The sequence below is a fragment of the Colias croceus genome, chromosome 6 (assembly GCF_905220415.1).
Source record: "Colias croceus chromosome 6, ilColCroc2.1".
In the NCBI taxonomy this organism is placed as follows: Eukaryota; Metazoa; Arthropoda; class Insecta; order Lepidoptera; family Pieridae; genus Colias; species Colias croceus.
The window spans coordinates 8,524,447-8,539,497 of NC_059542.1; the positions used below are offsets into that span (position 1 = coordinate 8,524,447).

Consider the following 15,051-nt stretch of genomic DNA (forward strand, 5'->3'; position numbering starts at 1 on the left):
AATTGAGTTTGGCTGTGAGTGAATGAATGAAAAGTACTTTTGTTTAAACAATTGTATAAACAAAACAGGGTTAACGTAAAAGTTTGAAAACTGTTTATAAATAAATTTTGTGTGAGTGGGGTCAAGTACTATGTTAGAGCCAGCGCGCACGAGCAACTTTGTCTCCGCAACTATTTTGTCTCTCCCATCAATTGTATGGGGAGTTGCGTCGCTACGTGCGCGCATTTTCATACTAGCCCATGGATGGGAGAGACAAAATAGTTGCGGAGACAAAGTTGCTCGTGCGCGCTGGCTCTAAAAGTTAGAATTTTAAAACATTTTCTGTTTAATGTCAGTCGGTATAGAAGTTTGTTCAGAAATTAATTAAACTTTTAATATAGGTTTGAAATAAATCTTTAAAAAGGTCACAGTTTTCATTACGTTATAGTTTGTATTCTGATTTGTGGTATTGTACAATAAAGTTTCATAAAATAATAATAATGGACAACTTGAAAACATTTAATAGGTAGCAAAGATGAAAGATTAATGCAGAGGGCAAATGATGAAAAATGCAATTGGTCGTGGTCTATTATTCTATTCTTTTATTTGAGAACACTGTTCCGGTAGCACGTGTTAGATTCAAACAATTGAAATGAAGCAATTGCTTATTTCTTATAAATTATTGGAAGTTTTTATCGCCACTGAATAAATAGGTTAAACGATGGACCATATTCATATTTTTTTAAAGTAATTAACTTTATGTTGCGTAATGTAAAAAAAAACCAAAGAGTATGGAACCTAACACCCTGAAAAACAGAACATATATTTTTAGCGTGTGTAATATGTTTACAGGAAATCAATACATGTGAATTGAAAAGTCGGATATCTTACTCTTTGCCGATGATGTTAAAATATTTAAAGTCATTAAATCGGATGAAGATTACTGCCGCTTGCAAACAGACGTAGATGCAGTTTATATGTGGAGTGTGGAGAACAAACTACACTTTAATATTGACAAGTGTGAATTTATGACATTTAGTCGTTCAGCCTATATACGGAACTATGTTTATAGTTTAGGACAGGATCGAATATCGCGTGTGATTAAAGTGCGCGACTTAGGTATCACATTCGTGCCTCATCTTTCATTTCATGAGCATATTCACAATGTTTCTAACGCTGCATACAAACGTTTAGGATTCTTACTGCGCAACTCTGTCGGACTTTCAGATAGCGCTATTAGAGTTCTCTACTCGGCACTTGTTAGGAGTATTCTAGAGACGAATTCCGTTGTCTGGAGTCCCTACGAGAAAAAATATATCCTTATGTTGGAGCAGGTGCAAAAGAAATTCTTAAGGTCCTTGTATGCAAGAAGTTATAATTATTACCCATATCTGTATCCCACAAAATTCTTGCTGGGTAGTTTGGGTTATAACTCGCTGGAACTTCGTAGAAGTCTATCAACTGTTAAATTTGCTCTTAACGTTTTATACAATAAAATAGATTCTAATGATTTATTAGAAATGCTCTTACGGCTAAATGTGCCTGATAATTATACACGGGCTCGAAGCCACCAACTGTTAGCTGCTTGGCGCACACGCACGGTTCAACGCCAGCAGTCTCCGGTGCCTCGCATGCTTTCGCTGCTGAACTCAATCCTCAATTCTGCACCAGTATATGATTTGTTTGTGTCAGGGATGGGAATGATAGGTGAAGAATGTAAGAGGTACCTAGAACTAAGGTTATAGTGATAAGTTTAGAATTAAGTTTAATATATGTATGGTTTGGCGTATGCCGTAAATAAATAAATAAAATAAATAAATGTGGGGGTTCGCTGGTGTTTATCAAAATAAATGCTAAAAGAATATAAATGTGTGGGAATGTAAAGCGGTTCTTCATAAAATATTCAGAATTAGCCTCCATCCCTTTAGAGAGTATGTGCTTTACGAATTAAACTTTGTTGGTTATAACGACAATGTGGCATGAATAATTATTAAAAATTACTGATTTAATAATTCTACACACGTTCACGTTACGATTTTAAGATTTGCTCTATTCAATTTTCAATATTACTTACTGACTTCGAGCCCGTGTATGCGTGGTAGTATGTAAATTGGTCATAATTATTATGTAAATACTTCAGGATGACTTTCAAACTACTGGCTTTGTGTTATTAGTGTAAATAATAGCTATTATATATAATAATTATTCATATACTGGGTAATTCCTCTTGCGTTTCGAGTCTATCGTAGTAGGAACTATTGAAATTATAAACTAAATTAAACGCTGCCTTACAACACTATTCGCTACTGAATTTGTACACAATACATTACGCTTACGCCTTACGTATTTTGTCAATGTGGATAATCATGGGAAAAATATCATTATAATAGGCAAAAGTGTAGGTGGTTAATCTATTTTCCGTCCAATCGTAGTCTGAACTTTTATTGTGTCAGTCTCTATTAAACATGAAATGAATTATATGTTTTATGTTCGTTAGCACGGGTGTCTGCTGAAATTCGGACGCGTATCCACGTTCCGCTTCGTGGACCCCGCTCAAGAGAACCTCATCAACCGAAACCTCTCCCAGTCGCAACACTACGGCTCCGGCTCGATATACGACAGGTACGCTTTTTTATTTTATTCATCAAATTTTTTATCGATGTTGTATAGTTAGAAGTGTAGATGTCACCTTAAAACTACTAGTACAGCAACTTAGTATCACGACACGAACACTCATTAATTGTTTTGTTTCTATTTCGTTTAATCCGAACGCTTGTGCCGTATGTCGTTCATCGTTTTATTTGCATGTATGTCACTGCTCACGGAACATGCGCTTGTCTATCCGAACGCTAGGTCGGGCGCGGACAGCGGCGCCATGTCGCCCGCTTCGCTCGCGGAGCACGGCGCGGAGCCGAACGCGAACGCGAACGCGAACACGAACGCGAACGAGGCGGAGTTCCCGCGCGCGGCCAGCCCCGGCTCGCACGACACGTACGCGTACGAGCACCAGCCGTACAACAACAACACGCTCAAGCTCGACAACGAGTCGCTCGTGGCGTCCGACTCGAAGGACGAGTACGTGCGCGACGAGCACTCGAACGTGTACGCGGAGCAGGACCAGTCGCGCACGCACTCGCAGTACAAGGACAACTATGAGACGACCTTCGATCTAGATGGCAATGTCGAAACCAAGAGTATATGCAGCGCGAAAAGTGGCGGCTCAGGACACGAGAACAGGTACCAATGCTTGCTATTTCTTTATTTGTCATTTTGCTAACGTATTTTCTTTTTGTTATTGTATGTATGTTTATTGTAACGAATGTTGCGCAGTGCTTGATAGATGTTGTAATAATTCATGTTTTTTCTAACCTTCAACATATCTATAATATCAGTTTTTTTTTGTCCGTATTAAATACTATTTAAAGGTACTACAAGGCGAGTATTTATAGAAAAACAAATAAGCAAAACTAAAAATATATAACACATATATCTATGTATAACGTTTATCGTCGACGGAAATAATTTATGTACATATTTGCAAAGAAGTTTCAGTACTCCCGCCGCGCCTGAGGTTTCCTACTCTCATGAGATTAAGGGAAAACTTTCTTAAATTACTCCGAACACGGGTCCGCTAAATGAATTTACAAGGTACAAGAGATCACCGGCTTAGCAGAAAGGTTTTCTTGTTATACATATAAACCTTGATAATCAAAGTAAATGTCGGGAGCAGATGTTTTTTCAGTACCATTTTCTTTCATTACGAACTATTCAAAATTTTGAGTTATTTATATCATCTGAAATACACTATTTCGTTCTGAATATTAGTTTATAAGAGCTAACTAAGGACGAAGTATCTTCTCCCGGCATTGGCTCTCAAATAATTTTAATAGTACAATTAGAGGCAACGCGCGTTGAAACTTTGTAGTTGAAGTACTTTTGAATAAATTGCTTTATGAAAATTTTACCTTTGTTAAAAGTTGTACCTTTTGTATTTTGTTAAAGATATTTTGTATTGAAGCCTCGTTATCATTTAGAAAAATAAAATTGTCTTTGACAAGAAATTATAAAAAAAGAAAAAAAAATGCCTAATACCTTTATTTTGACAATAATATATTACCAACAGCAAAATACATCAGATTATTATCTTTTTTTTTTAATTTCAGTCGTTTTTGATCATTAGAAATACAATATTCGTATGAATATGTGTGAATTGTATTGGCAAACTTTTTATAAGTACATTTTAAAAGAAAAAAATTTGTATAAAATGTCTCTTTGAGCCGATATTAATTTGCTCGGCAAAATCTTGGGCAAAATACAGTTCATAGATTAAAGATATCAAATCTATGCTTTCCAATCCGAACCGATAATACAGAATATCGTTAATTGAAATTTAACTCATATGCAAATGTGTAGCGGTGTAGTTTAAAGTTAGATATACTTTACTGTGGTTATATATAGAGATATAATAGATATTAATATCTGTTTATTGTATTAGTAGCCGTCTGTCGTGTACGTAATATCTATAACTAGCTGTGCCGTGCGGTTTTACCCGCATTGCTCCGCTCGGCTCCTGTTAGCGTGATAATATATAGCCTATAGCCTTCCTCGATAAATGGGCTATCTAACACCGAAATAATTTTTCAAATCGGACCAGTAGTTCTTGAGATAAGCGCGTTCAAACAAACAAACAAACTCTTCAGCTTTATAATATTAGTATAGATATGATGTACCTACCCAGACAAACTTAAATTTGATGTGTCAATAAAATCAACTGTACTTATAAGTTATAGGATAGTATGAATTCTATAAATATCCTCATTAATAATCGTTATTTCCCCGATGTTTGCGTTAGAAACTATTTATTACCCCATTTTAAACTCTGCAAACATGTGGAAAATATAAACTTTGTAACGAATTTAACGAGGTTTATTAATTACCTCATTTATCCGGACGATCCGAACACTTTACAGCGAGTGTAGTTACGGGGTGTTTTACCACCCCTGTAATTAATTTCTAATTGCAATATGTACTTAAAATTAAACAGAAGGGAAATACTGTGCGATTAAACTAAGACTATAAATTCTCAATGATCTTTATGTATCGATGAAAAACTTCGATTTACTCAGAAATTCTTTTCTACGTTTCAATAATGGTTTATTGAAATTTTCCTGAGACAGATAGATTTACATTATATACTACAAATTTTTATTTGATCATTTTGATTAATAATTCTTTTGAATTAACACCTATGAAGTTACAAAATGGCCTAGAATCGATCCTATCCTTAGTTGAAAAGCCTAAGCGTTTACTCTGTAAAGTGTTTATTATATTTTTCCTCATACTACAAAAACCGGTATAACATCTATTAGGAGCAGTGGCAGCTGGCGGCCGGGCCAAGAGGCGATACTCCCCGCTGTACTGGAGTTCCCAGAAGCGGGGCAGGCGCAGTTCCTCGCTGCGGTCATCACACGCCTGGACCCACACGCACCAGCCTTCAAACTGGCGCCCGTTTATACCCTTTACTTGTGCGCAAGGTGAGTGCAAAGGACAGATTTTATTTCCAGGACTATTTCCTTTAAGCTATTGCATAGCTTCTATCGTGGGCCTTGAGCGCGGGGATCGAATCGAGAAATTCCGTAACGAAAAAACCTTACGCTCCCCACTCCGACAGGCTCGGAGGTGTGGCTTGAAGGCATAGCATGCAGCTTTACCGCGGCAGTCCCCGAGTGCCACACGTCGTTTTTTTGATGCAGGGAAAGAAGTTACGAGGTTCTAGGACTAAGTTCACTATCTGTGGGTGGTCGTGGGAATTTTTCGTCCTTGGTGCATATGCTGGTTTCCTAACGATTTTTCCAATTAAGTTAAGTTGTTGTGACTTTATTTACTGAGTTAATACTAAAGATAAAATATCATTATAGATGCTTCAATCAATTTTCAAATAATTTCCTTTGCTAAGAATCTCAACATTATGTACATGTTTCAAAGGCAAATCATCAGCCGAACCAGAGAAAAATTGTCACACAAAAGTAAGCGCGTTAATATTTAATAAACTCATTTTAGATATCGCGCTTCGACTCACTATCGGCCCGAGTTGACGCCGACCGAGAGAGCTCACAAATTGACAGCTTTCCTACATCACGTCGCAACGCTCATACACGCCACCGTTCAGGTAATCTCATTTTTGTCACGCCCTACTTTGGCTCACATATATTGATATTTACACCCGACATCTTGAGCTCTTAACAGATTTATGGAAGATTGTATTTTTAGGTCAAATAAGTTTGGTAAGGCTCTGAAAGATTTAGTGGAAGTTGCTTCACAGGCACCAGTAGATAAATCATAAGTTTTCTTTAGTTTCTGACCTAATATATTTATACTGTATTGATAATTTAATATTTTTGCAGGAACGATGCACTGATTCCGCCGCTCAAGCGTTTTGGATGGCGAACGCTAGTGAACTTTTACACTTTCTGAAATGTGACCGACACATATCTTCGTTTTCAACTCAAGCACAGGAGTTGTTGCCTACAACTGTACAAAATGCATTCAGGTTGGTAAATTTATACATTTTCTCTCTAGAACAAATCATTTACTTATGTATATGACGACGCGGTTGGCGCAGTGGTAAAGTAACTGCCTACTGATCCGACGGTCCCGGGTTCGATCCCCGGTCAGGGCAAATAATTGTGTGATGAACTCAATTATTTGTTCTTGGGCCTGGGTGTTATTATCTTTAAATGTATTTATTAAATACTAGCTTTCCGCCCGCGGCTTCGCCCGCGTTTTCAAAGAAAAATCCACATAGTTCCCGTTCCCAAGGGATTTCCGGGATAAAACCTATCATATCTCTCAAGTTGGATCGAACTGCACATGGTGTGCGAATTTTATTACAATCGGTTAAGTGGTTTAGGAGTCCATTGAGGACAAACATTGTGACACGAGATTTATATATATTAAGATTATATTTATCGTCGCCTAGTACCCACAACACTAGCCTTAATTGAGCTTACTGTGGGACTAGGTCGATTTGTGTAATAATGTCCTATAATATTTATTTATTTATTTATATTTTGCATATTTTTTAATCATTTTGAAGTTGAGCGACAATAAACGCCCTATGCTCTGGTCTATTCCTCTCCTCAAACTAACTTCCTTCTGTACGTCTGGTTGTCTGGAAGAAATCGCTATTAAGCGATAAGACCGCCATTTGTTTTAATTTATAATTAGATTAAGTTCCTAGTTAAGTTATTTCAGAGCAATAAAGTATGAATAAATAAATGACAATAACTGTTTTTAAACCAATTAAAATACAATGTATTTTGAAGTGAAACATGTAAGTGCCAAAGAACTTTTACTTCTGACACGTGTGGTCGACACACACGCTCTTTTTGTTGTATTTAAATATCCACTTTAAGAAAACTCGTTTTTTGATGCGACATATAATACTTTTGTACATAATGTGCATTGCTTTAAAACTTTATATAATGTTAATTGTTTTTTTTTTGGTAAAATTGTTAATAAGGAGAACTTTCATGTATGAGGATGGGCCTCGGTATCTGTATCAGCTAATCTAAGCTTAACGGGTGTAATAGTAAATTAAATTTACTTGCATTGTGGTTATTTAGTTCGTTTGTTCGTTTCAACCTTTCCGGACGTCCATTGTAGGACATAGGCCTTCCTCCAAAGATTTCCATAAAATTATACTTATTACTTTTTTAAAATATTGGTTGTCTGTAAAGTCGGTTTACTGACGCTAGTTGAACGTGACAACGATTGTGCTTATTTGTTGCTCGTTCCGCGCTCTCGCTTGCACTTCAAGCCTTCAATGGAACGCCTCAGAGCGAGGTAACGCCGCATGAGTCATGTTTTTTCGGGCGTGCAGCCGGCTCTATCGAATTATAAGACGTTGTCACGTCTAAAATCCGGACGCGTACTAGGAAGAATTTCGTACATTAACTTGTTATTACCTGTCACTGTCACTCCCGCGTTAATATAATGTGTCTTGCTCGCACAGATGCAATGACCGCCGTCCTTAGGGATTGTAAACTTTTTACTTGAGATCGTAAGGTTTGTTCTTAATTGCATGTGGTTTTTTTATTGACCTTGAGTCACGACAAATTGTATCGAATAATATATTGTAGTTATTGAAAAAATTAAAATGTAACTAATAAGTATTGTAAATGAATAAACGACATTTATTTAATAAGTTAGTAAAAAACATTTTCTCCTACAAACATTTCATGTAAACTGCACTTCATTCAAAAATGTTTGTGACCACTGTCAGTAGGTAAAGAGGTCATTGTACGAAATTCTTCCTGCTCCGCGACCGGACTTTATAAACAATTTTGAAATGTGCATGTGCGGTTACAGCAACCTAGTGTCCTGTTTCGCGGAGGAGCTGCGCGGCGCTGTGGGTGAGATGGCCCGCGGCGGGGGCGCGCTGGCGGACGGCACGGAGGCCACCGCGCCCGTGCTGCAGGCGCTGGCCGCGGCTATGGTGCTGCTGCGGAGGTGCAGGGTGAACGCGGCGCTCACTATACAGCTGTTCTCGCATCTGTTCCATTTTATCAACGCTATTGCGTTTAATAAGGTGGGTGTAGTTGGGTTTGAATGAAGATTTTCAGGAATATAGATTTTTTTATATTGATTAATTGACCTACAGAGTAGAGATATACAATACTCATTTGTTGAAATAGAAAAAAAGTATAAGGCTGGTTGCAGAGCTTGACCGACTGTCAGTACGTACCGTCGGTCCTGACGATACGCATCAACAATTGTATGACTATGACACTAATGCGCATGACAATACGCGTGCGTATGGTCGGTCTAGCTATGAACGGTTTTATGAATTTCCATACATATGACAAACGCGACTGACGTACGCATTATGAATGTAAAAACGTGTTGTTTCAGAGATATTTTGATTTTATAAAGGAAACTTACTTGATATATAAATTCAATTAGATTTTTATCATAATGATGAACCATATTTCGAATAATGAAACTAAAAATTCAATCTTATTGAAACCATTTTAAGCGCAATTACAACAATTGTCTGTTAAGCGTAAGACTAATTACAATTCTTAACTATTTGATTAATTTTCACAACACAGGGGATCCTAGTGTGGCGTGTAATGCGACAATATTATGTTATTTCTTTGATAAATAATTTTTTTTTTTCATAAAATATCTGATGTCGCAGCTGGTGACGGAGCCGAGCAACGTGAGCGCGCGGTGGGGCGCGGCGCTGTCGGCGCGGCTGGCGCTGCTCGCCGCGTGGGCCGAGCGGCAGGGGCTCGAGCTGGCGGCTGACTGCCACCTCGCGCGCACGCACCAAGCCGGTTAGTGCATGCTTACCAGTATTCATTGATGATTTATTTATTTATTTATTTATTTATTTTAATTAGGCACACCAACAATAAATACATTTGACATTGATATAATTAACATTATTAATTAATTAATATTATGTACTTATCAATAAAAGGTGTACACAGCATTTATAAATTAAATAGAATTATTTATGAACATAACAGATAATTAATTACATTACAATATAAATATTTATTTTTTATTAGTGTTATCTATAATTAAGTATTATAAAATTATTATTAATCGTTTTACAAATTATTATTAATCAAGCAATTAATAATTTTATGTTTGTATTGTGCAAGAGATCCAAAGAATATATCAAGGTCCGGTATGATGGCTTTTACATTCCTTAGGCTGGTTGCAGAGCTTGACCGACCATCAATGCGTACGTCAGTCGCGCTTGTCATATGTATGGAAATTCATAAAACCGTTCATAGCTATGATTTAGAGTAAGCGTAACATTATTTTTGTTTGTTTTAAGAGTTAGAGACGATTAAATAAAGAGCAGATTGTGTAAAAGCTAACTAATTCAAAACTAAAATTACTATTGTTGTTTTAGGATATTTAATACGACATAATTATGTCTGATCACAGAATACATAATAGTAGCTAAACGCTACAGAACGGACACTCTCCGCCTCCCGCCAAAATTAAACACTTACCTCACCCCGCACGATCAGCCTAAAAATGGTCCGTATTTTTCTGCAAGGACGATACGCAACGAAGATTGACAACATTAATCAAATTGACTTATAGTAATTTTATTATTTTGGATTTGTGATTATCGTTTTTCGTAGAAAATGGTTAGATATTGTGCTGTTTACGGATGTATTTCATCAGAAAAACGCAAATTTTTTTTACGCTAATCACAAATGTGCCAACCATAAAGCGTTTACACACACATTTGCAGTCTCTACAGTGTGACTGTTAAAACGATAATATTGTATGGAGTGTCCGGGGTGTGGTCTGATTGAAAATAATATCTTTAAAAACTGGTACTAATTTTAAAAAATAAAGTAATTCCTTATGTATATAAAAATAAAAAATATATTTATTTGCAAAAATATCAAGTTTTCATATATAAAATACTAGCTTTCCGCCTGCGGCTTCGCCCGCGTTTTCAAAGAAAAACCCGCATAGTTCCCGTTCCCGTGGGATTTCCGGGATAAAACCTAGCCTATGTTACTCGTGGATAATGTAGCTTTCGAATGGTGAAAGAATTTTTAAAATCGGCCCAGTAGTTTATGAGCCTATTCGTTACAATCAAACAAACAAACAAAGTTTTCCTCTTTATAATATTAGTGTAGACCACAGCGGATCCCGCACTAGGTAGGCCTGTCTCTAGGGCGATATTTTACGTGAAATAGTAAAAAAAAAAAACTTCAGGTCTCATTTATATCTTTTTTAAAAGTAACTGTTAACACGTGTTCTTTTATGGTACAGCGCGTCTGATCCAAGGCGAGTACCGCACCGCGGAGGAGGTCCGCGCGGCGCTGGCGGCGTGCTTCAAGTTGAACTCGGTGCAGGTGCGCGCGCTGCTCGCGCCGCTGCTGCCGCCCGAGCTGCTCGACGCGGCCGTGCAGCATGCGCGTGCGCTCGCTGACGAGCTGTACCGCGCCGACGGCCGGGAGGTACACACGAACATTTAAAATTAGCGTATACATATATAACACAGCCATTTATTTAAAAAAAATAAACATATCGATTTCTAATATTAATATGACGTATCGTTTGCAGATACGATTGGAAGAGAATGAATGGTTGGGCGCAGCGCTACTAATCCCTGGCGATGGATTCAGCGCTGAAGTCGTTCGAGGAGTTCCACCAGGTAAATTAAAACAGCAACGTCAAGTTCGTCTTTTTAATATTTTGTTAATTTAACATTATAAAAAAATATTTCTAAATTTTCTTTTTTTATTTATTAATAGTCAACGTTAAGGACGCTATAACGTATTTTTACAAAAACACGCTGTTTTTCGGTACCATTTTAACTTAAAGCAATTACACGTGAGAACATAGTAATATCTTAATTTAAAGATAATATATATTCAGCTCTACGTTCATCTTATAAAAATTGTACGACGTCATACAAAATTGTCGCTGAAATACGTTTTTTTCATCACAATAAACGCATAAAATGCAAAAAAATGGGGTCTAAACCGGTACCATTTTAGGAAAATTAAGAGCCTAATCTATCTTCTTAACTATATCTTATTGAGGGATATATAGTCCTTTATATATGGTGTAATTTTTATGAATCTAAATCAAAATTTTATTTCAATAATGAGCTAAATTAATGCCCGGTTCCTATATTTGAAAAACGATCCGTTTTAGTTACGAATAGTAGTATAATTAACCAAGCGTAAGCGAAAATCGTTCCTATAAAAAACGTCTCGTCAAGCAACTTACCGACGGCTTCCTACTGACGGATGGGAGGGTTACTATTAACGAACGGTAAGCATATTGTATGGAGAAGACAGTTTATCGCGTTCCTATAAATATTTTTAATGTCATTATGCTGTCAAAGTTACTATTCGTATAGCATTTTGTTTACCCGTCGATTTCGGGCGGTTAAATTCTTACTATTTCATTGTTTCCGCTTCAATATCGAAATGTGGAGTTCAGATATTGATAGAGAAGTGTTTAATATTATATCGAATTTCGGAAGAAGATAGTGGGCGTGAAAGAGTATATATTATAGAGAAGGAGTGGATTTTTTTGCGACCCTGGATTCTCACGAATTTCAATTGAGATTTCGACTTGATAAAGAATCTGTTGAACAATTACTTCTTGAAGTTTATCCAGACGTACGAATAAAAGGAGCCAGGTTAGTTTAATGGAGGCATTAATATTATACCAAACACGTCTAACCTTATTACATACCTAATTTATGTTGTCATTTCAGGAATCATGGGGTATCTCCATAACATCAATTACTGTTGACGCTGAGGTTCTATGCTTTAGGCACAATATCGATATCAGTGGCAGACCTATTTCCCTTGGTCACGGCATCACGCGTGAACGGGTGGACCGATTTCGATAATTATTTTTTTATAATGTTCCTTGAAGTACGAGGATGGTTATTATGGAAAGAAAACATGAACATGTACCAAGGGCGAAGCCGGGGCGGACCACTAGTATATATATGTGTCTATGTTTGCAATGTAGAAATCAATTTTTTAAACATTGTATTGTAAATAATAAAAAATAAATAAAAGTACATAATAAAATGAAATAAAAGTTTTATTTCTTTATTACAGTTTAATTTTACATAGTAATATGTAACTACATAATATATGCCAAAGAACTGTCCTGTGATTCTTACACGACAACCCTCCATCGATTATCATCTTCTATATTATATTCCTTAACGCTGTAATAGGCTCTCTGAACTAAATACATTTTTTACATAAGATTTACATTTAGCACTACCTAACAAATTCTTTTTCTACCGTATGTCTAGATATATTGCTTAATAATATACAAAAATTAATTAGTTATTGTGTGTTCAGTATTTCAATTATTTCTTCATAATATTTGTCCATCATCCTTATTATGTTTGAATTTTTTGGCTGAAAATAAAAAGTTTTCCTGGTAGGTATTTGACCAATTTTTGCATTAAATGTGTTGGTCAACGAAGTCCAACATTCATCCTTTAATTTATTCGTAGAAGCATTAGTCTCCTTACTGGTTAGATATAATAATTGAGCAATCTCGTCTTTACTCATAGCCTTCTTCGATTTCTGTAACAGAAATATATGTTTGACTTTAAAAGTGTCCGAAGCAAAAAGTAAGCGGCAGACGATTTTAAAGAAGAAATATAAAGGCGTACTTACCGGCGTAATATCCATTTTTAATAAATATATAAACAGTGGTCGTTGTATATTGTTATTCTTTAATTATAAAACTTGACAATGAATCATCAATCAACAATGAATGACAATAATTTGACAACTGACAAGCAAGGCACGCGTGCGCGAGAAAAACGTTCCGTTTTTGCTTTCTGTGTAACGCATTAGGTTGTTTAGAAGGAAAATTATCACGCAGATGTCTACAAATATATAGTTCTTTAGTATTAGTTCTTTATTAATAAGAAACTTTATTCTTAAAGTGTATAATTCGGCTGTATATTTAACTTATTTTGTCCTGAATTTTGTGTTATTTTAATTTCAATTTGGCTTATAACGAAACGCACATCTGTGAGTGAAGAGGGCTCGGTATTTTTATGACCAACGGATGTCCGTCGATAGCACGTCAAGAAATAAAATTGTGGAACGGTAATAACGACTCGTAGTTAGTTCTAGAAAAACGGATAGTAGCTTTGATACTATGACGATCCGTTGAATATAGGAACCGGGCATAAAAATACTTGTCGATTTCTTCATACATTTTGTTCTCGCGGTTCATCAGACCGCGCTCAGTGGGCCGACACTTAGAACATCGTTTTGGTTAGCCTTACATTATCAAGCAATTTTAAACTTAATATCATGTATATAGAGTTCATATTATATTGTACTTTTCCAAGAGCTACCCGTGAATATTGTAAGCCACCATTTAGAAAAAATAAAAAAATATTTCTAATGTTGGCCTCTCCGATTTAATAATATATAAATTATAAAATTAATTTAGTTTTAATTATTTATTATTATTTCTGCTTTTTTTTTAGCCTTATTTTTGAATATTTTAGTTTTAACTTGATACATAAATAAATTATTTCTTTCTTCCTTCGATTTCTTGTCAATGGTCATAGACAACTTGATGTTGATTTGTTGTATGAAATTTTAAATTCGAAATGGCGTTTATTGTTTGTTTTCGGATAGAGCAAGAGGTAGTTTATAAAATTTGTTCGTCGTTTATCGTAGATTTTGTTATTTACTCGGCTAATAACTGTACATTGAATTATCCCAAATACATTTAACTGAGCCTGCTCTTCCAATTTGTTGTTATTTCTGCCAAAAGTGAAAAAAGTGTTATGTGTAAATGATTGTGATTGCGAATCAATATTTGCAATATGTAACCCAATGACTGTTCATATAGGAGGATGTAATATAATAATTACATAACAATTTATGAGAAAATTTCTCTAATACATGTTCTGCCTGAAGAATCAATTGGAGAAGAGATTTTATTATGTGCAAACAGCAAAGAAAACAACGGCTCTTATATAATTCCAATATGGCGAACCGAACGGCAACCATGCATAATTGCATAATATTATAATATTGGAATCGAAATTTAGAACGAGATTATCCAACAGAAATCCCGCTAAATATTTCAAGGAAAAGAATAAAATGTGAATCTAGCTGTTGTATTCACATAGTTACTATTGAAGCCGAATAAGTCCTACATCATAAGTAGGTACATGCATAATTAAGATATTCAGTAAAATTCAAATGAAATTATTCATTTTTGCTGTTAATAGTGAGTTTTAATATTATATAAAAATGTTATACATAATAAACTTATTGATCTACATTGTTGATGTTTTATTTTTCCTTCCTATAAATTTGAATAAGAAATTTTAAATAGGGTTAGTAGTGCTGTACCGAGCATCGTTAATTTTATCGATATCGATATGAAGTTTATCGATACTTGTACTCTTAAAGGGACATCACTAGCAACGTGAATTTTTTAAATGTTGGTAGCAATGTGGGTCATTTTTGACGTGAACTTCTCTATGTTGGTATATAAGATTCACGG

The 15,051-nt window shown here is 35.7% G+C and overlaps 1 protein-coding gene across 8 annotated transcripts in view; it reads left to right on the forward strand.

Moving 5' to 3' along the window:
* The window catches only part of LOC123692893 (afadin), a 78,082-nt gene that overhangs the window by 48,014 nt on the left and 15,017 nt on the right, over positions 1-15,051 (forward strand). For 7 of the 8 annotated variants that reach the window (XM_045637742.1, XM_045637745.1, XM_045637744.1 and 4 more), the window contains 9 exons: positions 2,477-2,601; positions 2,833-3,216; positions 5,349-5,513; positions 6,040-6,148; positions 6,384-6,529; positions 8,350-8,569; positions 9,182-9,320; positions 10,795-10,982; positions 11,089-11,179. In XM_045637742.1, the coding sequence (XP_045493698.1) occupies positions 2,477-2,601; positions 2,833-3,216; positions 5,349-5,513; positions 6,040-6,148; positions 6,384-6,529; positions 8,350-8,569; positions 9,182-9,320; positions 10,795-10,982; positions 11,089-11,179 (1,567 nt within the window). The remainder of the gene's footprint in view (positions 1-2,476; positions 2,602-2,832; positions 3,217-5,348; positions 5,514-6,039; positions 6,149-6,383; positions 6,530-8,349; positions 8,570-9,181; positions 9,321-10,794; positions 10,983-11,088; positions 11,180-15,051) is intronic. The other variant, XM_045637746.1, reaches the window with a different exon arrangement.